Source organism: Phoenix dactylifera, chromosome 11 (assembly GCF_051530095.1).
Source record: "Phoenix dactylifera cultivar Ajwa chromosome 11, Ajwa_hap1_PhDact_Kaust_v1.1, whole genome shotgun sequence".
In the NCBI taxonomy this organism is placed as follows: domain Eukaryota; kingdom Viridiplantae; phylum Streptophyta; class Magnoliopsida; order Arecales; family Arecaceae; genus Phoenix; species Phoenix dactylifera.
The window spans coordinates 2501636-2526776 of NC_143200.1; the positions used below are offsets into that span (position 1 = coordinate 2501636).

The 25141-nt window shown below is 36.9% G+C and overlaps 1 protein-coding gene across 2 annotated transcripts; it reads right to left on the reverse strand.

Annotated features, from left to right (window-relative positions):
- Positions 1-1314: 1314 nt before the first annotated feature.
- LOC103712438 (tetratricopeptide repeat (TPR)-containing protein) lies at positions 1315-23163 on the reverse strand. 2 transcript variants are annotated; one of them, XM_008798962.5, is made up of 12 exons: positions 22692-23163; positions 20642-20715; positions 20502-20566; positions 17981-18073; positions 17796-17897; positions 17507-17671; positions 17289-17377; positions 13484-13605; positions 11582-11763; positions 10870-11154; positions 4749-4896; positions 1315-2520 (listed from the first exon to the last, which is right to left on the reverse strand). In XM_008798962.5, exons 1-12 carry the CDS (start codon positions 22898-22900, stop codon positions 2177-2179), a joined length of 1878 nt encoding a protein of 625 aa, XP_008797184.3. In that variant the 5' UTR covers positions 22901-23163; the 3' UTR covers positions 1315-2176. The 2 variants fall into 2 exon arrangements, with proteins under 2 accessions (XP_008797184.3, XP_038984273.1); XM_039128345.2 differs by having other exon boundaries at positions 20826-22970.
- Positions 23164-25141: the final 1978 nt, after the last annotated feature.

The following is a 25141-nucleotide window of genomic DNA, read 5'->3' on the forward strand; positions in this document are numbered from 1 at the left end:
TTATCCGGATATCCCTTGACCCTGATGGATATCCCGGGATAAGGTTAGAAACTAAGAATAGTGGCGTCGAAGGCGGGTGAAAGAGTGAAAGAAAAGGAGGTCATTAATGCGACAACGGAATCCAGTGGAATATGTCACGAGTATTATGGGTCTACTGGAAGTTTGATGGGGTTATGGGTTTTGTCGTCAATGTAATCGTGCCGTTGGATTAGGGTTGGAGGTTAGGTTAGGTTAGCAGGGAGATGGGTGGATGCAGGGGCGCAGTCTTATCCTGATGCTGCCAACGACTGCCACTGGTTTCCATCGCTTTCTTTCAAGAGCTTTATTGAGGTGGAGGAGCACGGCACAGAGACTGGAAAAGGTCCGGGTGGGCACTAGACTAGGCCGATGAGAAGGAAGTCTTTGGCACTTTTCGCCATTTTCCATGTCCACGTGAGGCTGGAGAATGAGACTCAGTAGAAGATTTGGCTCCTTCTTATCGATCAGGTTGTAACATGGGTTACAGAAAAAAAAAATTATATCTTACACCATGTGCATCACAATTGCTCGTGCACCATTAAAATAGTCAGAGCTTCGCCCTTACGGGCTTCATGCGGTTCGTCTCAATCTAATTATCTCAATTTAGGCCACTAGCAAATGCATGCAACTAGGCATGCAAAATCATTTAAATTTATAAGGTATGTTTATTTTTTAAAATTTGAATAATTTTTTGAAAATTATACTTCAAAGCCTTCACTGGTTTTTTATAACAGCCTAATTTTAAGAGACGTCAAATATAATAGAATATTATTAATTAATTTTAGATATATAATGTGTGTTCTTCGATATTATTCATATATAAATACAAACATATCACTGAAACTATATAAAGGCCTCAAAATTTCTATCTGCGAAATTTTGAATTCCTAGACACGTTGATTCTCATAATAACCCTCCATCTAAACTGCCAATTTCAGATTTTTTGGCTGGACATTCCACTGAACAGGGCGAGGCCACAACCTTCAAATCCCCATCGTACTACCCATATTATATGATATTTAATTTTGAAACAATTGAAAAATCAAAACTTTCTTAATTTTTGATTGGAAAAGCTGAATCGTTAAAGCTTACATTTAAACTCGTTCATTAAGATTGAAAAAGTTCAAGCTACATGATATTTAATTTTAAAATAATTTAATCTTTCTTAGTCCCAAAATGGAACCAAATGCATAGGGATACACCACTCAAGGTCAGAACCAAAATGTTTAATGGATAAGCAAAGGGAAGCGACAATTGGGATAAGCCCCAATTCACATGGCTGCTGCAAATCAAATATGAAAAAGAAAAATCACTGGACTTCCTGGGCTAAATATCTGTCTCGATGTCAAACTTCACTACATATGAGGTCTATTTGCTAAAAGCATTCACCAGTCCATGACAAAGCCAAAACACACCAAAGCCTCAACCACTGCAGAAATAATCAAGATAACAGAAACAAGCTAATCATGTAGTTTGCTGGATTCATTGATCCACATGCTGATTCAAGGGTAACCTAGTTGCCTTCTAGTAAATTTCTAATCACGATGATGTGTATTGGTTCTTCAAAACAAATAAGATACAAAAGCTAGAACCACGAAGTATTGAAATGGCCTTGTCCTCTCCACATGAATACAGTAGAGAGCATCTTTTGGGGATTCCAACCTTTTGCCATTTTAATAGACCATCCTACTAAAGCTTTGGAGATCAGAATACTACTTGTGTAACTTCAGAGCTCAGCATGTACAAAGCGTCTAATCTAATTTCCCCATCCTATCCAATACGTACAACTGATTCCATGAAGCTATTGCCTTTGCTGTTGGGCATGTCTCAGTATGACCAAGATTAACATGGGAACAATATGTTGTTGCAATCTCTAGTTGTGCCTTAACCATTGAAGCAAATGGTTCACAAGAAGGGACTCTCTGAGGTCAAGAAAGGAGATCAAAAGAGCCTGATTTAAATGAGGAGGATTTGAAGAAAGAGGCTGCCACAGGATGTAAGCTTTCAACTTGGAAGGAGGGACAAATAAAATTCTGAACCAATTCGACAGAGCAGGGACAAGGATCTCCGGTTCTCGTTTTGACCTACATAGGGTTGAAAAAAGACCTATAGCCTTGACCACAGGTTCACTCCATTTTGAAGAAGTCGCTTAAATGGTTCAACCTATTCTAGACATGGCCACTGCCTTCATCATGTTGGATTTGGCAGCATCAAGCAATGGGTCTGACTGTAAAGCCTTCTCGAAAGAAGCTTTAGCTTCCTCCCACCTGCCCTCTGCCACAAAAACAAGCCCAAGGTTGTTGTGTGCTGGTGCATATCCTGGGCACAGTTCTAGAGACTTTGCAAATATTGCCTTTGCATGTTCAAACCTCTTCTGCTGACGGTACAGGTTTCCAAGGTTAGAAAGGATGGCATGGGCCTGTTGGGTTGTAGCATGGGAGAGTGCCCGCTTGTATACTACCTCAGCCGAAGATGGATCATCAGATAATTGCAATGCAATACCTATAACATGAAAAATTGTAGCTTTTGTCAGGAAAAGTACAGGAATCTTCGAGGTGCAGCTAAACAAATTTCATTCAGAAAATAACAGGAATTTTCCACCTGACACATGAAGTATATATTATCACATTTGTCATAATCTTTTTTTTTTGTCAAAAATATCCTAATATGGAATCTGGAAGAAGTAAACAAAATTATATATGATACCTATTATAAAAATAAACTAGAAAAGACAATGTTTTAACTAAATTTGCCCACTAACTAGGAAAAGATTGATAAGTGAATAGACATTCACATGGTCATATATCAGAGATTGTTAGTCATGGTTCAAATTACCGGTCGAACAAGGAAGCTACGAATGCTACCGCTTTCTGATGGGATTCCGGCACTGAGACAGGGCTTGGATCACCGAAACCAGTCCCAGATGGGGCATCCCAGCCGAACTAGATTGATACCAATACAAGTATTATTGGTATGAGGCAATCCCGGTTGGGATGCCTCTTGCTTCCTTTTTCAAAGGACATGGGGGTGGCTGGGTTCAGAGATGCCTTTAAGCATCTTGTGAGGCGCTTCTGACCCTATAATGTGAGAAAGAGAGCCAGAGAGAAGGATAAGAGGAGAGAAAGGGATGGAACAGTGCTACTTTCTAGTTCCTACTATCCTGACTCCTGAGCAGGTTCAGATGTACACACATCCACAGCATCACGAACCACAACCGAGTCATCATCTGACATCTTATGACAAGCAGGGGTAAGGACAATATCCAAGCTGGTATAATGTTTAAGTCCCAACTACCAGCAAGATCTGCATGTATATAAGAGGCATCAACATCATGCATGGGATTATACTATTAAAGTGGGTTACTTTGATTTTTCTGTTTCAATACTATATTTTATTTGCTATTCTTCACTCATAAATGTTATTAGTCGATTGATGATTGAGTGTTAGTATCAAATTCCGCCGTACTGATCGTACTGATGTACCGGTGGGCGCCGGTACCGGTACCGTACCGGTTTGGCTGGTTCGGGCCAAAAGCCAAAAAAAAATTTAGAGCCGGTACGGGCCGGTACCAATCGATACGGATTTGGTACGGGTCGGTACGTACCAGTACCGACCGGTACGGATTGTGAATGGTTGGAACAAAAAAAATATAGCTGTACCATAACAGTTTTATTCGGTACCAAAATGTACCGGCCCGTACCGACCGGTACGACAGACTCAGTATCAATATCAACATTCAACTATCGCATATCCTTAAAAACATCCTCTAAATATTAAGGAATACAAAACAAGCTGGCCTAAACATCATCATGTATAAAAATATAAAAAAATAATGAAAAGAAAAAAAATAAAAAAATGATTCCTGGCTGTCCCAGCATGGTTAGAGTACAAAGCCCCACATCGTATCAGCACAGGACAGCCTGGTGCCATACTGGTCTGGCCGAAAACCGATACCGGGCTTTAAATCTTGATGCCAACAATATTTCAGATCAAATTTTAGTAATTAATTGTAGTTTATTTTATTTTTAATCAGATCTCATTGATTGCTCTTAAAACCACTTATCTTACTTGTGACAACAATGAGCTCAAATATCAAAAGCCAAACCTCAATTTAGAATTTTATGTACCAGATTAAGATGTTAGCCTAAAAACTATTTATATTGTGCATATGCAATAGATTTATAGAAAATTATGCAACATGGGGTTTGGAAACAAGTTTAGGCATAAAATATTATGCAACATGGGCGTGAAACAAGTTTAGTCACTTGTATGGCATTTATAAAATTATTCTTGTGCATTTCCTGACTGTACGAACAAGATTGATGCAATCAACAAACTCATTTAAGAAATGAAACTAGTTAACTAGTTATTAACCCTATCAATCAGTTCCAGCATCATATAGAAGATCAAGAGAATTTAGAATGCCTAAAATGCCATACAAGGATCATAATAAAAAATCATCAAGAGATTTAGTTGTGGAGGCCATACCCCACCCTCATCCTTTTAGAGGATACAACATATCATCTTACAACATGACATTAGGCATCCTAATTTTTATGCATCACCTTTCCCAACCATCGACTTTTACTTCCTCGGTGTCCTTTCTCAAAATTACCATGTGCATCCAGCTAATAAACTAATAAAAATCATATTCCCACCATGCTGTCTTTGGCTGACTCATAGCCCAGTTAAAGAAGAATATTTAACTGCTAAAAAGAGATGACAATTACCAAGATTGGACCATGCATAACTGCATTCCCTGCATCGGGCTACTGCAGCCTTGAGAAACTTAACTGACATCTTGAACTGCATGGTACAAAGGTTGTGAAGACCAAGTTGATGCCATTGAACTGCATCATCTGGATCCTCCTCAATTGCCTGTTGCAGAGCAATCCTTGCGTATAAGAGATACAAGAAAATAATTGCAAAAAAATAAACATCCATTACTGTGAAGAATTTAATGTGTCGAAGATGGATGTGGCGTAAGCTTACTTGATGGAAAGTTGGAGAAAGGCTGTGAATTGTGATGATTCAGATAATCAATGTTACAACTTACAAGTGGATTCATTCTTAGGTGAACCATCAGAATAGAAAAATGCCATATTAAAGAAAAGCATCCCTTCAAAATGTGATTTAGCAGGGAATTGGACAAAGCCCCAATGGTCACATTCTCCCTTCCTAGAAGGTGGTTCTGGGTTCAAATCTTTGGTGATACATCCCCAAATGTTAAACGTTGGTAATTTATCTTGGGCGGGTATTCCTTCCCTTTATCTCTCTCACAAATTTAAGAAAAAAAAGGTGGTTCAGCAAACTTAAATATGCAAGTCTACGGATTTTACTACCTGAAAAAGCAATAGCAAATAAAGACATGAACATCATCGAAGACTACAAAAAAGACTAGACTGTCTCATGGTTAAAGAGTTAGACATCAAATAACCATGCATCTCAAAGTGATGCTTTAATTTTTTAGATGTGGATGTTCTTCCTTCAGATGAGATGGTCACAAGAACAGTCAGCTCATTCACCACCATGTTTGCTTGCTATTAAACAACAGAACACAATACAGAGGACCCAATGGCAAGGGGTCCTAGTACATATAAATTCTGCTTAACAGCTTCAAATTTCAACAAGAAAGACCACAGAATTATTCTTGGATAATTCACTGTATAACTTATATTCCACTTCTTCTGTTTCATTTTCAAATGAAAGTGCTTTTCAGTATAATGTTGAAGGAAAAAACAATTGACTTGTGAGAAAACACATTCAATATAATTCATATTTCGAACCATTCAAACAAGACCTATCTAATTGTTTGTCTATATGACAAACATTGAACACTTCCAAATACAAAAAAAAAAGCCTGAGTTTTTTGGGTAGAAAAAAGTCTTAAGTCAGAACCACCATTACTTATCTAAATGAAAGCACAAGAAAAGGTAAAAGGGCTTCCCTATCTTCTACAGCATCACCTCCTCTGCCAAGCACAAGAGGAACCTTACTGTCAAGTTTGCTCTTACAACTTTTGCACAAATATTTACCAATGCAGATCTATCATCCTCAGTCATCAGAAATTGACTTTCACCTACATCTCCTGGCTCTCAACCAAGTAACTCCAGAACCCTCTATCTTCCAAATCTTGCTATCTCATATCCCGCTGCAGAGAACACTACGGACCATTAAGCCAATCTACCACAGTATCCCCACGTCTGATCAACTTTGCAAGCTTCATTGCATTTCAAAAACAATCCAACAAGAAATGGCCACAGAAGCTAAATATTGCATGCAACCATATGGGTTTAGTTAGTGCAGCGGTTTCAGTCTCATATGCTTTTCATCTGGATCTCGTAGATAAATGTAAGTATGATTTGTTAAGGGCTCAGGTTGAGTCAGGCATACAAGGATCTTCTAGGGACTAAAAAAGTCCTAAGGCAAGGGAGGTGGAGCTCATAGAAACCCGAGGGTTTGGTAGAAAGGTGCCGAGAGATAAGCATGAAGTTAGATCCAGGTGTCCATGCTTGGCTGCCATCCCCATTGGCAGTTGTAAGAGGTGTCTGTAGTTCTAGAAGTTTTAGAGCACTTTCAAGTTTAAAATATTTGGAAAATCATAAGGCAAAAGCATCCTTCCAAGGTTTTAAAAAAAAGGTTTTGGAGAGCATATAGGTTTTTTGAAAAACCAATGAGCAGCATTTGCCGAACGGATCCCATACTGAACTGAACTAACATGAAATCGGGATGGTCCAGCGTGTCCCAAACAGAACCAACACAAAATTGAGATGATTCATCCTTCTGGGTCAGTTCGGCTCATAAGAACCTTCGACCCTTCAGCTGAAAGCTTTGAATGCTCTTAATCTCTCCCCCTCTTCAGTGCCAATTGACTCCATTGCCCTCGAACGATGCCCAAGATGATGCAGACATGATCGATCAATGTCGAAGACGGGACCTTCACCCTCAATCGACGTTGAAGACAATACCGTTATCCTTGATCGATGCCATGGGGTCCCTCGCCAACATCTTCGACCCCGATCGATACCTTGAGGTAAGCCCCTCCCTCTCCCCCCTCCCTTGCTCTCTCTCTTCCTCCCTCTCCTTCTCCCCCCTCTCTCTCCCCTTCCCTCTCTCTTCCTCCCTCCCCCCTTCCATAAACCCCTCTCTCCATCATCTCTCTCTTCCCTCTCCCCTCCCTCCCTTTAGTTCAGTATGCCTCAAATTAGTACGATACATACTAGTACCATACCAAATCAATCACCAACTAGTACGACCTCCGATACCGGTCCAACAAACTTGCCAATATGATAACAAGTACCGACACATGATAGGGGTCCCATACTAGCACGCTATGTATCAGTGCCAATTTACAGCTGGAAAAGTGCAATACCGCTCATACCATCCCATTCCAGCGATTTTTAAACCTTGCATCCAACTCATTGGTGTTTCCCTCTTTTTTGAGATGGATGGAAAAGAAAACAACTCTACAATTGATTGAGTAACTGTGCAAGTGTGCCACCAATTTTCATCAGATCAAAAGAAAGAAGTAGATGGGTTCAATTGCTTTGAACTTCAAGGACTTCTAACTATCAGAATGCCACCTATGCGCCAGCCGCTTGGTTGAGTAATTTCCCCATTTCGCCATGCATCTTGGTTCGTTATTGTCATTACCTCCATTTCCTTTCCTATTTCGCCATGTGTCCTGGTTGGTTACCACCGTTACCTTCATTTTTTTATTCATTATTTACTAACAGTAACTTCAAATTTTTAATTTTCTCCTTATCTTCGACTTCATACTGCCTGGCAACTACCTTGGGACCAATTTTTCCATTAATGTTGTCTATGTATGCATATTCAGCCTGTAGCATGTGTGTGTCTCCAATATACACCTTAACTTCTTATATGTTATCAGATTGACCTATACTATCGGCCAACTTCTAATTGACCCAGATTGACACCCGTGGTAGTGGTTGATGCTCCCTTTGCTCCACCTGTCTTTAATGATATAGCCCATCCTTGACAAAGGTGCATTGGTATTCAATGCTTTTCCTGGATGAAATCAATCAGCCTGCATTCAATAACGCCATGTGACAACTACACAACTATTTGGGAATGGTCTGTGATGTGCCGCATGTCATTTCTACAATACATCTATGGATTCTAGTCTTCTGTCAATATGTGATGCAAACAATTGGGATAGTTTTGTGTGGAATCCAGGTCATGTACATAAGTCCAGCTTTTTATCTTTAACAATCAGCAAAGAATTAGCTAATTCACTCTTCACACTTGCAAGTTTAGCCTTTATGCTACTCCCAGGAGCATGCTTTCCAAGGCTGATTCAAAGGATACCATCTTTTCTTTCTTTGCTCATATACTATATTTGGAAGACTTTCTACATTAACCCTGTTCTCTCTCTCCTCATAGAAGATACTCTTACAAAATTCAGAGGGCACCTACATAAAAGTGAGCCAAAATAGCTGTCTTCTCCATCTTATTTTGCCTTAGGAGTAGCAAATTTGCATATCTGGTCAGAATGAGACCATTAGGTTTTTAGTGGAAAATTAAGTCGCATAACAAGGAGATTGAAGAGATCTAATTTGCGGGACTCTTCTGTTAATGTGGCTACTAGATTAGATACTCTCCCTTCGAAAAAGGCCTAACTATGATTTGTTCAAAACTAACTCTGATAAGTTTCAATCGGGCCTTCACTCTTATTATGGAGCAGTTATAAGAAGAGGAATTTTATGACAAGCCTGCATTCATCTATTCTAGGATGAAAAACAAGTTTGAACACTTTGCATAACTCCTGACATGGCCAAATGCTTTTTCATTTTTCCACTCTAGGATCTTAGTCTAATATAAGAAATGTAGTAAAAGAGAAAACATTTTCGACATTTTTCCTATAAGTATTTTTTTCATGACTTCCGATGTGGTTGGGGGTGGAAATGAGCCAAACATGAGCAAACTGAGCTTAGCTTGAAATTAAAATGACTCAGCTCAAATCGAGTTGAATTGAGAAACCCTAGCTCGTGCTTGGCTCATGTATAATCAAGTCAGCTCGAGCTCGGCTTAGCTTGAAATGTAATCCTCCTTTTAGTGGACGAAAACCTTGATGGGAGGAGATTGTCGATCCATGGAGAATGGGAGGGAGGGGGGGTGTTGCTATGTAGAAGAGAGCTTGGGGGAGCCTTTACCTTGAGGGAATAAAAGAGTGCCTGCTGTCTCATCATCATCAACCTCCCTTCCTATCAGCACTTGTAAGCAAAACGAGGAGAGGAAGAGGGAGGATGGAAGATAGGAGAAACAGGAGAGAATGGATGCCATTGTTGATCAAGAGAAGCCTATGGGTGGCTAGTGGCAGCGAGAGATGCTATGAAGAGATCGAGAGGAGAGGTTGGTGGTGGCATGTAAGTGAATGCCATGGAAAGGCCATTGGTGGGTGCCTGAGTGGATGCCACAATGGGAACCAAGAGAAAGGGAAAGTGGATCATGGTGGTACAATGGGAGAGGTGTTTAGGGTCTTAGGGCTTCATAATCATCGCTATTTACTCCACCCACTAGAGCTATTGAATTTTAATCAATGGTTGAACAATTTAATAAGTCAGCCACCGGATTAAAATCCAAAAGCTGATTATTTATTACTTATAAATCCATAAATACAATATCTACTTACTATATATAATATATAAAATACATAATATATAATATATAATGTACAATGGATAGTGTACAATGTATAGTGTATAACGTATGACGTATAACGTATAATATATAATATATAGCATATAATATATAATATATAGCATATAATATATAATATATAAATTAATATAATATAATATAATGAGTTGGCTCGCAAGTCAAAAATAAGTGAGCTGAACCTAACTCACGCTCGGCTCACTTGACATTGAGTAATCAAGTGAGCCGAGCTCAAGCTGAATTCCAAGCCGAATGCGAGCTGGCTTGTGAACAGCTCGTTAGTTTGCCAGCCTTACATGTGATTAAATAGTTAGATATAAATAATAATTGCTCCTAGTCAATTTTGCTGCCCCTAGATCAGAGAAACTGGAACATCAATCATTCTACATATATTAATTGCACTCCTTGATCTGGCCATCATATGTGGTACAAGAAAACACCCTCAACTTTGCTACTACAAGGCATCATTTGATTTAACCATTTCCAATTATATCCTTCCTACTTGTAACATGCATCCACTTTGATATCTTTTTTTTTTTAAATTATATTTACATGCTTCACAAATATTTTACAGCCTAAATCCTGAATTAACCAATAGATTTTGTCCAATAGTTGATTCATTATTTCCCTTTGAAGCCTCACTGGTATTAGACGATCACAAACACTCCAAAGTCAGAGCACCACTTCATCAAATGTCCTTATGATACATCCTTATCTACAACTCAACTATGTATAGTGAAAATGACATGGCATATTTACAAGACACATACTTAGGTATAAGAAGTTCATGCCAAACAAATGGACGCCAAGTAAAAGCGGATAATGTCTTTCTACTGCATAACCAACACAAAGATGTCGAAGAGAAATGCCCATTAGATATTTCCTAGAATGTACTAGATTTTATGTTATCACTATGTGCTGGATGAAAAATAAGAAAGTTGATTAACTTATGGTACTATTACAAGAACATGTTTGTTATGAAAGCAAGAATTATGATAAATAAAATAAATGATAATAGCCATCCCATCTTAGAAAAATCTTTTAGATTGCAAAGTAAGAGGTGATCTTCAATTCAGAAAATGTAGTATCTAGTTCAACCAGAAAGATTGCCAACAAATGAAAAAGGAAGTTAGTTTGGTTGAGCATTCGAATTGATACAGGAAGCATCACCTGCTTTAATGTATACAGAGCTCGCTCTTCTGCCTCCACCAAATCCCTCTGCTCAGTTTCAAAAGCTGCTGCAATTTCATGTTGAGCTCTGTGCACCATCGCCAACCCTGCCCATGCTATTGGAAGATCAATTACTGCAGGGTCCCCTTCTTTTAGAATCGATGCCATTTCATTTGCAGCCCAGGAAAGCTGCTCTGTAGAATCTTGTGACCTTTCAGCATCTTTAATTCGATGAACTGCTATAGCATATCGAGCAGACATTTGATTAGGCTCCAATTTTGCTGCCTGCACAGAGACAAGCATACGGCAAGAGTAATTTAGTATAAGAAAACATGGTGACCCTCAATCTGCACTCCATTGGTACCTTCCTTTATCTGAACACCTTCTATTAAGTTATTTGCGCAGATTAATGTGCAAAAATAATTTTAAAAAGTCTGTAGTTAGCCATGTTGCTCCCTTACTAACAACTCACAGTTAGGTTCTTCCATCAATATAGATAGAAGTGGAGCAATTTGGCCAGAGAAAAAGGGAAAGGTTTCCTTGTAAAATTTACACCTCATAACAAAATATCATTTCCTTTCTGTTGGCATATCAACCAGAAATTTGAGTTCTCCACTTCTTAATAGATGGACTCAGAGCTCCTAAACTCCCAAGCTACATTAAGAATAGCCTGAAAACTTTAAGAAGAAATGAGCCAAGGACATGTTGCTACCTGCTCCAAGCACTTCTTTGCATTCCTATGATCACCAGCCACATAATATGCATTAGCAAGATTCACCCATAATGCCCCAGCTTTAGGTTCAGCTTTTACTGCTGCTGTTAAGCACACTTTTGCAACAGATGCAGCTTCAACTTGATGTGGATAAGCCCCTTCACCTGCATTTGCCCCTGGACCTGTACATTCAACAAGACAACTAAATGATAAACTACTCAATGGACAATCCTCACAACCATTGTTATATAAGAGAGAGGGATTAGCTATCTATTGAAAGACATCAAGAATCAGTAAGTATCTTCAACACATATTGAGCATCATTGCCGTTCTCTGTGATCATTCTACTTAGGTAGCTGACCTAAAGAGAAGCCAAACACCTATCACAGACATCTTATGGAATGTCAAAGAGTACCATGACTAGTTTAAACTTATGAAAAATCATTTACATGATAAAACCCAATCAACTGTAGCTTTGCTGCTAGATTTACTATAATAAGCTAATGCGAGCATCCTAGAAAAAGGAATCACTATAATTTGGTGCCAAGTCTCCTTAAATGGCACTCTTGTTCTTTCTTTCAGCACCACAGTAACAAGATTCGCCAATTTTCCCAAAAAAACATGAATTATTCATGACTTGAAAGTTAGGTGAATAGTTCGATGACTAATTTGCTGGTTGGCTAACAGATCACGAATGTTTCACAAAATTTGTTGATTTCATGAAGAGATTGCAAGACAGATTAACTTCTGAAGCTTCAGTTTTATCTTGACATGGACATAGATTGCAATTTGGCAGATCACTTATGGGCTGAGGCAGCAGGGTAAATGAATGAAATGAGGGTTGTCTCTCATTAGTGGACAAATGTGATAGGGTTCGGGGAAACGTGAGAGTTAAATGTGTCCCACTGCCTAATGCCTCATGTCAGGCCCAAAAAATAACAATAGCAACAACAACAACAATAATAATGGAGTCAGAGACTCCAATCAAACCCACAGAGTCACACCACATCTCCCTCCTGGACAATTTTTCTGCCTTCCACACTCTAGATCTTCAAAATTTTTAGTTTTCTCTTTTGCATATTCCAATATTTTTTTTGAACTGGAAGTGGCAAGGAACATTAAGTCTTTCCCCTGATTACAATCCCAGAAAGCCTTTTTCTTTCTTTTTCTGAATCGTTCCTCTTTATTGGGTTGAAAATTAGCAAACTAAAATTTCTTATGAAATAACATTAGCAGCGATGAAAATATGTACTCACCTTTTTTACATATAAGAATTTTTATTTGACCTTTTTATTATTTATTTTTAATTTTCTAAACTTCTTCCGAATTCACCTGATTTCTTTTTCCAATTTCCAAAGTTTTCAATCATGCCATATTATTCATGGTTGCTGAATTTGTGGCTAGGTTCACCACCAGTTTGAACAATTACAACAAAAAAGTAATTCTATTAAATATCTGTCATATAAACCTAGTGCCCATCCACGTGCGTGACTACCAAGGTCATGTTCCCTCTCATTGGAAACTTGATCCATAAATAATATGGAGGAAGAAGGGAGGTGTTTTAATGGTTTTATATGACAGTTGGTCGATGCATTTCTTGGGAAATTAACAAAAGATAACAATTAGTAATTTTGCCTGCATTATCCTATGATTCAAATTCTAACAAATAAAGATAATCCAAGAATGCAAGAGGAGCATCACAAACATAAGAACATAAGGTGCATATGTGGTGAATCTAGGGAAGACAGGACAAGAAATAAGTACAGGAACAAACATCTGAACGCAAAAAGAAAATGATAATACAAGCATAAAATTTCCATGTTATATCCATAACAGTATAGGATATCGGCCTAATAAAGTAGAACAGATAATTGGAAGGAACTAAATGTATTAGGGTCATACCTGGGATGATCGATCCATATTTACACAAAAGGAAAGCTGCATAATTGATCAAAGCAGCAGGATGGTTTTGATCCTTAAGAATAAGATCTTGAAAGCATTTTGCAGAAAGCTCCAAATTTCCACTGGACATAATTGTTAGTTAGTACTTCAAACAAAAAGGGAAAACAACATTAATTATCAACAGCAGGACAAGTCTATCAATTTCCCATTCACTATGCTAAAACAAGTCAGAAATCTGGGAAATGCAAAGTGTAAAAGTAAAATGGCAGAGATATCAATCCTATTTACTTAATTGTGGAGCCATTGTTGTTTAAATCCTACAACAAAGTGGCTCTCACAATATGGATCTCATCCTTGGATTAGAATCCGCTAGGATCATGAGATCTAGATCCATCTTATGGATCATGCAATCCCTTAGATCATAATATCCAAATCAATCATGTTATAAACATATAAAATAATGCAAAATCCACTTTATGTAATTAATATGGCTATATGCCTTTTAGAATTATTTCTTGATCTCTAATAAGCTTTAAGCACATAAAATTAGCATGTTTCTGAGAGTTTTAAATCTTAAAAGTAAAGAAAAGAAATTTTGGAATTCATAATTTAAAAGAATTAAAGAACTAGACATGATGCTCCTAACACTAGATATGCAATATGTAGGCTTATGATGAGCAAGAACACAGTTCTTATATCTGGAATTTTATTATTTGTTCATCTACTTTATGAACACATTTTTTATGTTTTTTATATCTTCTAAAAAAAATCAAGAACATTTTACCAAACTGGCACAGGATCGGGTTGGTTAGAGTGATCAGTTTGGGACTTGACAGGAACCAGCCCAAATCAATTTGAACCAAGCAAAATTGCCCTGTTTCACACAGTTCGGCGTAGTTCAGACCATTTTTTGCCAATTTCAAACTAATAATTGATGAGGGCGAGGATAAAAGGCCTTCCTGACCACTTTGTCCTCTTCTTTTGAACTTCAAAAAGCTTGAGAGTATGGGGGAGTGAGGAAAAGAAGGGGACGGACAGATTTTGCAGGTCAGCAGCTCTGATCAAGGAAGAAAACAGGCAAAATCTTTTTCCCTCTTCTCTCCTCTCTTTTTTTTTTTTCTTTTAAGCCTAAAATAGGCCAAAAATGGCTACAAGAATGGGAGATCATGCCAATTTTTTTTGTATTTTGGCATAATTTTATCATATGCTATAAATTTAATTATGCATTGAAGAAATCACCATATTCAATCAATCATGTGATCTTTTAGATTAAAATATTTTTTCAGTTTAAAAATAAAAATTGTTCAAAAAAAAAAAAACAGTAACATGTTTGCGAGTGTGCATGTCACTTGGTTAGCAGGAAACTGTTGAAGTTTTGGCATGGTAATGGCTACCTGAACCTAACCCCAATTTTAAAAAAATAATCAAAAATAAGTGATTATAATGACATACCCATAGGCAGAAAAATATATGTAGTACCAATGATAGGCTTCTGTATTACTTTGAATCGATTTAATTTTTCAGACATTTTATAATTACATATTAATATTTTTATTTAAAATAATAAAAATATTTATAAATACAAAATATTGCATAGAAAATTTAGAAATATTTTTTGAAGTAAGTCGGCCATTATTTGCATTACATTGTAAATTATCAAAGTTTTAAAATGTTTAATACCTTAAAATTATTAATTCATCTAAAATAATGAAAAATATGGCAATGTGTATTGTTAATTGGGAGTTTTCTAGGACACGATGCATAGTTTTTAAATTATTTTATGCATGTATTAAGTGAAATTAAATTATAAAGTCGCTAATATATCTAACAATATGGCAATGTCATGATCACAGCTAGCCGAATCCCAGTAGAAGGAGCAACCATAGAAGTCAAGGGAGCCAGTCAAAATCGCAAGAGTCTACGTTTGAGAACTCCACCCAAAGATATAACAAGGAGATGGTAGGGATAGGTCACAATGGCACCAGGCCAAGCCAAGGAGGTCAGGCCAATCAGCGTGGCCTTCTATAGCAATATGGCTAGGACCAAGATTTACCGTCTCGGTACTGGATCCCATACTAGTACCATCCCATTACGGTGTCAGTACACAATACGGAATGAGACCACGAGACATACCGAGAGTTGGTATAATATGAGACTGTCTATCGGTTCGGTACTGGTGTGGTACGTCTGATACAGTAGAGTACTGACCAATACAACAAACCTTGGCTAGGACATTCTGCAAGAATGAAAGTTTCGCCACCTAGCATAGCCAGTCAAATAGGGGCAGCCAGGGAAAGAAAGCAGTTCATCAAAGTAACAAAAATAGAAAAGAATGAAAGATGTAGATCCATTAGGGAGAGTTGATAAGGAGCATGTTCACTTAGATTTCAAGACCACCGAGCCCTTAAATGACCGGTTGGCTAGATCATCTCACAATACGAGCAATGATCTTAACGACAATCAAATGATAAAGCATCTACTGGCTAGGGAGGTAGCAGTAGACATGGCGGGGGCGAATCAACTTGCAACCATATAGTCTGAGTCCATTCATCATCAAGTTTCATTTCACTCATCCCACATAAGATACGAACCAAGGTACATGATTTAAAACTCGCTAAGGTACAATAGCATATAGGAGACGAGCCTCTTGAGGCAGTTCAAAACTGACACTACTGTAGCTAATGATATAGAACCCAAAGAAGGATCCTTGGATGTCAGTGGATCCTCATTGTATATTGAGTCATATTCTGCACAGCCGGCTTATGACCCATAAGCATACCCTTCGTTTGATGGGTCATATTTGAGTGGCCACTACCATCCACAGCCCCAGCTAGAATAACGGTCAAATTTTGGTACCACAATCTTTTCTCAGGTGAGATAGCAAGTTCGACATCATACAAAGGATCGGTATCAAGGTGGCTATCCAAGAGGACCAGTTATTGTATATGGAGGTGGGCATAATACCTTGGTTGGAGTCAAGTTCAAGACCTCAACTATGAACGAAATCCGGACATCTACAAGCGGTATAGATACTCCATGAGGGACTAGATGTCGATATATATTTTGTAATTCAAATATATTTGAATATATATATATATTCAAGTTAAAAATTATGAATTATCTATGTTTATTTACTATGATTGTATCCATCAAGCAATCATCCAGTCTTGAGACTAATATGGAATAAAACAATAATAAAATAACCTTAAAATCATATTACAAGGATCCCTACACTTTAAAATATCCATAACAACTTAAAAAAATATAAAAAAATGAACTAGTACCATGCCAATACACTTCTACATGTTGAGCATCAGTATCAAACTGGTACGGTACCTAGTACCAAATTTGTGAACCTTGATCTAGGCAATCAAAGTTACTCTCTTCCAACTGATTTCCTAGTGATCTGAGCTTGATCAATTCAAATCTTGCACTTGGAGAGCTCCCAACATCTCTCATTTCCTCTCCCAACCTTCATATATTGTAAAAAAACAAAGGTTTTTCACCTGGGACCTAGCAATACACACCCAGATTGGGCTCGACCTGACCTTATTTGGTGCAACATGGGTGGTTCAGGACTTAATAAACCGCCAACACCATATGCAAGCCTAATGTATAACAATTTCCAAATGATTATGACCCCAATCATGGGGCTATCTACATTTCCAATAAAAAAGAGCTCATATAAATTCTCGTATAAGTGAAAACTAAGGGACACCTCATTTTAAATCAAGTAATCATTCTTCAACTAGTCCAATTTATAGAAGCAGGCGGCAGTTTCAGAATGTTGACAAAATCATCACACCTTTGAAGGTATGCAATGCCAAGGTTTGCAAGGGAATCCAGGTAGTCTGGAACAATGGCCAAGAGGGATGACAAAACTGATATAGCACTCTGGAGAAAATAAGAGAACAAAATTAGCATAAAGAAAGAAATGTGAAGATTGTTAGTGAATTTTGTGAAATAACCTGTAAATATTATGAAATTAAAGGGGAAAAAACCAAAGCAGAAATACTTGAGCACCTGCAGACGATTAGTTCTAAGAAGTATCAAACCAAGCGTATTCCAAACAGCAGCCTGTTTTGGATCTGATTGTACCGACTCTTTCAATTTCACAAGAATCTCATCTAGTTCACCCATTTCAAGCTCTTTATCTGAGCTATCCCCAGTATGTGCTTGCAAAATACACTGCAATGGGAATGATGTTAAAGCTAAGAATAGTCATTATCAAATATCTATTTTCTGACTTGATTTAAATGTCAAAGAGAGCAAGGATGCAAAGTATAATGTTTTGAGTTATAAGCTAATGCACCTGTCCATGGTGTATCAGCACCAAGGAAAGCAAATCTGGTCTCCGAATCTCTTCCTCATCCCGTAGTAATATCTCAGATGATTTTTCAAATGCTAAGACTGCCTGGAGGATTATCAAGAGGATCGAATTTGACAGAAGTTGCAGTGAAGTTAAAAATAAATGCCAAGATGAAATTCAGTAATTACCTTCTGTGGTTGACCCAATCGTTGATACATTAGGCCAAGGATGAAATGCACATGAGCATTTTTGGGCATCTTTCGTGCGACATGAACCAAACCCTACAAGCATAGTTTAACTTTACAATACAGATATTTATGATGATGATGAAACAGAAAAATAGCACAAGCACACCATATAGAATGTCGGGGAAAAACTAATCTCACTAAAAATATGGCAGTTATACAGACAAATGTTTGCCACAGAATTAGGAACCTAGGCAGTTTTATCCAATGTAACCTTAACTGTAAAATATATCAGTTAAGTTTTAGCTAGAAAAGTCTATATTCAAAAAAGCATCACACAGATAGATATCAAGATGCATCTTTACCCAAATGTACTAGCATTTTTCTTTCGAGTGCATAAAACTTCCAAGGAATTTTTCTGAGACGAGTAAAAGGAACGACGTTGTTCCAGTTCAAATGATAAGATTTGTCTTCATCCCTCACCGCCAACTTTTTGTAAAGTTCTCAAATATTTTTAAAGCATCATACCTGATAATATTTTCTGCTAATCAGTGAAACTGTTTTAAGAAGAAGTCTATGTAGCTGCATATGCATATATGGCCTCCTGACCACCTCAAATAGGGTCTAGGCTGCCTTTGCATGTAAACAGGTCCAACAGAGAGCATCAAGTAGCCAGCATAAGCCCAAGCCACAGATATGCATCCTCCCTCCACCCTGTGTATAGTTGTTCTTATTTGACTGAATTTTAAATCAAGCTATCGACAAATTTCCTATTTTTACCTATAAGCACGAGTTGATTATTTTTAATATTTTTAAATATGAACTGCATAGGCAGCCACATACTGCTTAGACACTATGGCGTACCTTGAGTGCTCACATACAATTGCTGCCTTTTTGAAACCTTGGTGACTCGCTGTACTTTTGTACCTAATTTCATCTATTGATTTAAGTATAATTTATCTACATCAGGACCAGTAATATAATCTATAGAAACTTGCAAAAAAAAAAAACAAAAAAAAAACAAGAGAGTTCTATAAATTGCGTAAGAGACATACTCTCTAATTAAGTATTCATATATACATAACACTAAATAATATTTCTTATTACCAAAAAAGGAACAATTATAACTTAAATCTGAGCACAACAGAAATCAGCTCAAGTTTTAGAAGTGTTTAGATTTCCTTGTTTATCTATTTTTAACAACTTTAAAAACCTTTTCAGTCTAAGATTGGACCGAAATGTTTCAATATATATTTAGCAGTTTTCTTTCCACTTTAATGATTTCACTCCTAAATAATTTTTAAAAATTTTATAAGATGCCCATGATACCAAAAATCAGAAAAATAATAAAAGGAAATACTAGCATAGTGCAAGTTAATTAAACCTATTAATCACTGGCTTATAGTATACTATCCTTTGGACATATGGTTTCTGTCCATTCAGTCTTTAGCTATTCAGAAATACAAGTCTGCTAAAACTTTAAAGTATCAAGAATTATGCAAATAGAGAGAGAAAAATCTAGAAAATTAAGTTAAAGAAAAAGAACTATTAGGTTGTCTAGTAATGTCAACTCTTATTGTCATTAAATAATGATGAAATAAGGTACAATAGTACCTAAACGAATGAATATAACATCTAAATCATTATTAGTAGATCCAGCTTGCTTATAACCCAAAGACACATACAAATTGAATAAAGTCTAAGATCTTCATCGAACAACCACTAACAAAAAGAAATCGTTGAAAAAAAAAACCTTTTACAAATGGTTTCAAAACCATTGTAAAACTAGCAAAAGTTGACTTTTATCAATGAAAATAACCCCTGAGCCCATGATCAAATCACTCATCTTAACTCAAGATATTTAAGAAGATCCAAAATATGGAAAATAGGCCAGTATATATATATATATATATATATATATATATATATATATATATATATATATATATATATATATATATATATATATATAAACTTAATTTGACAAGCATCTGACAAACTTAAGCAAAACCCTCAAACTCTAGTCACCATCCTGGTTGGGGATTAGGACAGTCATTAGTCATTCATTGAAGCTTTGCATCTATAGGTACATCTTTTTGTAGAACTAAATGTTTAGCTTTAAAGAAAGATGACATCAATGACAGAGACGATGTGTATGGTTGCATAGGAGGGCAAAAGGTGCTTTGAGAGACCTGTATGGCTTTGTCTGACTGGCTGCATTGGTGCTCCCTGAAGTTCATGACCCTCATCCATGGTCATCCATCATTGCAAGTTACAACTTTTATTGGCTCATTTAGCAGACTAGACCTCGGTCACTTCTCCATTACCCTAATTATTTGTTGCATGCTCACAGGGTGCGATGCCAAGTTCAACTTACTCATGGTTCATGAGGGTTTGCATCAGCAAAACACTTGTCCACTCAAATTTCATATTAAAAAATTACATTCATGATAATTCAGATCATTTGAGCTCAGTACCAAAATTCTTAAAAAATCATACAGCTTCCTAAAGATGAGAAACTCACAGCTTTTAGATTGCTGACTTTTTCCTCGCGCGACATGGAAGCCCCATGACACTGTTGATCCAGATCTGCATCATTTCCAACATTAAGCAGATGATCAACATTGAATCTTATATGGCATTTTCCTGAGCTAAGAACCTTACCTTCAGCTTCAACAATATCATTGTCTTTGATAATCACAGAATTTTTTGCTAGGTTGCTTTCATCGTTACTGCTCCTGCAAATTGATACAGTTCCGATTAGGAATTCGATTAGATTATGAAAGCAAAAATATAGCAGCAAAGCAACATATCTTCAAAACATTCTAAAAACTGTTGTAATAAATACCATAAGGAAATTTATAAGATCAATGGGATACATAAGTGCGTCGTGCAAAGGCTCAAATTCCAGTTTGTACCAGTCCACCCCAAGCATCCTGGCTAAGACTGGCGAGGTACTGAGTCCAAGATCCCTATATATGAAATTAACAGGAGCATTTCATTGAAACCTGATTGCACTGGCTAGTATGAACCAGGATCAGTGACTGGAACCAACTGACACTCATGGGTATCTGCCAGGATGCATGAAAAAAGGAGACCCGAGGCTCTTTTCTTTTCCCTGTTTGCTTCACATTGGTGCCTCTCGAATAAAGATAGAGAGAAACCCCAATACAAATCCTTCAACCTTACTGGCTTTCAAAGCCCCTCCTCCAAAAATAAATGAATAAAGAAAGAAAGAAAAAAAAAAAGGAGTCTCAAAGCTGCTGCAATGGGCCTTAGACACTGGACTGAGAACCAAGGAGAGGCCTTGTGCAAGTAACTACTCTAAATAGAAGATACAGCATAACAGGAGAAGGGAAAAGGAGAGAAAAGGTGGGGAGAGAGCTCAGATCATGGGAGGCACCATAAAATCGATACCAAATTAGTGTTGATACTTCCACCAGCTCCATAAGCCCAATTATCAGCTCAAAAGCCCCTCATAATCCTAAAATATGAACTAAACAAATCCTAAAAAGCCTCTAAACAATCATTAAAAATAAGAAATTTGGAAATAATGAATCATCCCCTTGCACCTTTGCAATGAACTATTTGTATTCATAAATGTATTCCACATAAACGAGTTAAGATTTTATAGGACTAAATAAGAAGGTAAAATACTGCTTTAGGAGACGTTATTCAGAATGGAAGCGCTTGAGAACATAAACCATGATATAGGGAGGTTCACTTCCTCCCAATATCTAATAATTTAGCACAAGTCTATCATGCCAGCGGACAACCGAACTAGGTTGAGATTTGAGGTGTTAACTACCACAAGAGTAAGGTTTTGGCTCGAAGAGCTACTGTGATAAACAATAGCAAAGTTAAAGTTTGCTTTGAAGTATAATTATCATTAGCATTTGATGATAGAATAAGGCATTATCACAAGCTGTTGGTGTAAATATCTTACGCTTGCCCCAGACTTACTGCAAGCTTTTCTAAATACTTTTTAAAAACTTCCAAACCTTGCCCATGCCGCCACATCGCAATTCCTGAGCATTAACAAGTACCAAATATGATTTATTTCATTGTTTAAATTGTATTCTTGCAACAATCTCCAAACCTTTATTACCCCTTATTTGTCTGGGCTTGGGATCAACATAGACAGAATTGGGGGGAAAGTTGCTTATTTTGGAAGAATCAAGAAACTGAATGCGACATCTAGTTAAAATCAAATACAGTTGCAAATGACAAATCTGTTTATTGTTTAAAAACTTAGGCATCCACATTATGCCCTTTTATACTCTATCTACTCAGAATGAACAACTGATCGACCCTTATTTTTGTATAGACTATATTTAGGCATCCAATTCCATCCCTTTTATCACAGATGAGAAGGAATTGTATCGATCACCCCGTTAATGTTTACCATCTTCCCTTAATAAATATTGCTAACTCCATCCTTAATCAGAAAGGTATGGATTATTTTATTTTCCCTGGGAGATAATCCATTTTGCACCTAAAAGAACAATTTATACCTAACAGTAAAACGCTCTAATTTTCCTTTATCAAACTTCTTGGGCATAAAAACAACATCTTGGTGATAGAAGACACGAGAAAGGAGTGTTTGCCAGCCAATAAAAGGTTTGTAAACCATGAATGCGAGGAAGAACAAGCAGACAACAAAGAAGAAGAGGAGGAGGAGAAAGAAGGCGGAGGGCGACCGAGCTGGAGGGACCTGGCGGAGGAATCGGGGACGGAGACGAGTGCGCAATCCTCGCCGTCGCTCTCGGGGGGATCGACGTTGAGATCGGCGATGATGGCCGCCTTGGGAGGCGGCAGCGCAATCTTGACGGCCTCCGCCGCCGCGGCCGCCGCCGAGGCCGCCGCCTCGAAGTTGTGGCCGCCGGCCTGATCGCCGTTGGGCGGTGGCTGGGTTTCAGACATCTCCCGGCAGGGGTTTGGGGGTTTGAGAAGGACGACGGACGGAGCGAGCTTGGGTTGCCCCAAAAAAAGTTTGGAATCGATCTTGATTCGGTTGCCCAATGATCCCTAATCGCTCATACGATGAACCCCGAGCCACCGAAGCCCAGGCAGCGGATTTAACCGATTTTTTCAAAAGAAGAAAAAGTGGGGCGCTTCTTTTGTTTATCCAATTCCACCACACCCTTATATCAGGGATTCAGTATTCCGCGCATGCTTTGATCAACGAGGATCCATCGTATGGATGGTCGCTATAACATCTTAATTTGGATTGTATTTTTTTTTTTAGGTACCGGCTACTCGCACTAATTTCGCATGAGCAAGACCAACAGAATACACAATTCAATAGAGAAAGAACAATAGTATGATGTTCCAGAGAGTCTCTCCAAAATAATGGGCTGCATGTATTTGTATTTAAAAAAAAGAAAAATGGAACAGGCTAAGCCCACAAGTGTTTGTATAAGGTGTGCAAAAGTTTTCGTACCAACGTGGCACACCATTTTAGTGTGCTATGTTTTATTTAATCATGTCTTTTTTTACCCTCTCATTGGAATTTTCTTTATCTATTCCTTTGGATTTATCTACGCTTGTATTATTTAATAATTTTTTTATAAATATTATTCTAAAAATTTAAATTTGCGTGAATACCCTCTTCAAACTTATATTTATTTTTGTATTCTCATAAAACACTGTTTTTACACAAATACCCCAAATATAATGATTCTTCTAACACCGTTAATGATTCTTTTTTGTCTTCCATCGTGATCGCCTTATAAATATTTCTTTTTTCACATCTATCCATTAAGGGTATATTAGTTATTTTAATTTGAAACTGTTAATTTTTTAACGGCGTTAGATTGTGTGGATACATATGCAAAAATAAGGATAAAAAAGAAAATAGCAAAACAAGTGCTTTACGAGGGCATATATGCAAATATCACTTTTGGAAGGATATCATACAAAATTTGATATTTAGAAGGATATTCATGCTCATCCAATTTGTCAAAAAAAAAAAAAAAAAACTTTGTTTGAGGCAACTTTTATGCTACCCTTGTTATGGCTTTATTGGCCATTCTCCTATGCAAAGTTACTGGATCCTTGTTTGGTGCCAATTGGATACTGGTTGTTGTCCACCATGTGGTTGACATGATGGCATTTCTTCTATGAGGAACTCACTCGAGATCTTGTGGCAACTTGTCAGGGTCGTGATTGGCTATTTGATTTTTGGCATGGTTATTCAAAATGGATTCATGATAAAACTATGGTAATGTCTTTTTAAGTTATTTTTTGCATAACTCAGTAGGATTCAAGGTGTTAGATCTGTGAATTAGACAATTCATTTGGATATAGCCTATATAAACTTAATACTTTTTAACTTGAATACTGTCCTTCTAGATCAAACAAGTTTAAAGCTTTTCTTGATTAAAATTGAACCGAAGAGATTTGGTTCTATGTTCATGATTGTTTGTATATTGCATGATAGTTGTGACCACAAAAGCTTTATGAGATATGGAATAGCATATTGCATGTAGCATATACGGTTTATGTAATTATAGATATTACGTAATACAAATAACCATGACCGCAAGATTGGATCTGCTTGAACCCAAAGTAGAGAGGGTATAGATTCGAACAAAATCATTTAGATCACACTTATTTTGAGGATTTTTATCCTTTTGTATTTACTTACATAATGATTATCTAGGCTCTATTTGGATATACTAAAAAATAGAATATTTTATGAATTTTGAAACTACTAACCTTGATTTTGCAATGTGAGAAGTTTTTTTGTGCCATGAAATCTCCAAATTATCCTTAAATCATAAAATTGAAAAATTCTAATTGGTGTAGGATTTTCTGTATTCTTTTTTTTTTTTTTACCCTATCAGTTGTATTCAATTTTTTTCGTCATTAAACTTTCTCTTTTTAACGACTAATCAATTTCAAGAAAGCCTCGAACTTTAAAATTTATAGAAAAATAAATCACAATTTTAAATCTATAACATTTAATCATAATATTAATCTTTACTTGATTATGTTGATTGTTACATAATGGAGTAATTTCTAATGTCATCAACCATTTTCATATTTTGAAAAAAAAAACAATTCAACTAAATGCTGGTTGGGTAAATAGAACTATTAAATTTATTATAAAAATCAAAAAAATACCGCTGGATTCATTATAACAGAATGATTGCATAAAAA

Excerpts from the sequence above, each read along its gene's own strand:
- LOC103712438 (XM_008798962.5), bottom strand. The coding sequence starts at position 22,900 with ATGTCTGAAACCCAGCCACCGCCCAACGGCGATCAGGCCGGCGGCCAC. Across the intron at positions 18,074-20,501 it reads AAGTCAGCAATCTAAAAGCT|GGTTTGGTTCATGTCGCACG; the intron begins GTGAGTTTCTCA and ends CTATGCTTGTAG. Across the intron at positions 17,378-17,506 it reads TTAGAACTAATCGTCTGCAG|AGTGCTATATCAGTTTTGTC; the intron begins GTGCTCAAGTAT and ends TATTTTCTCCAG.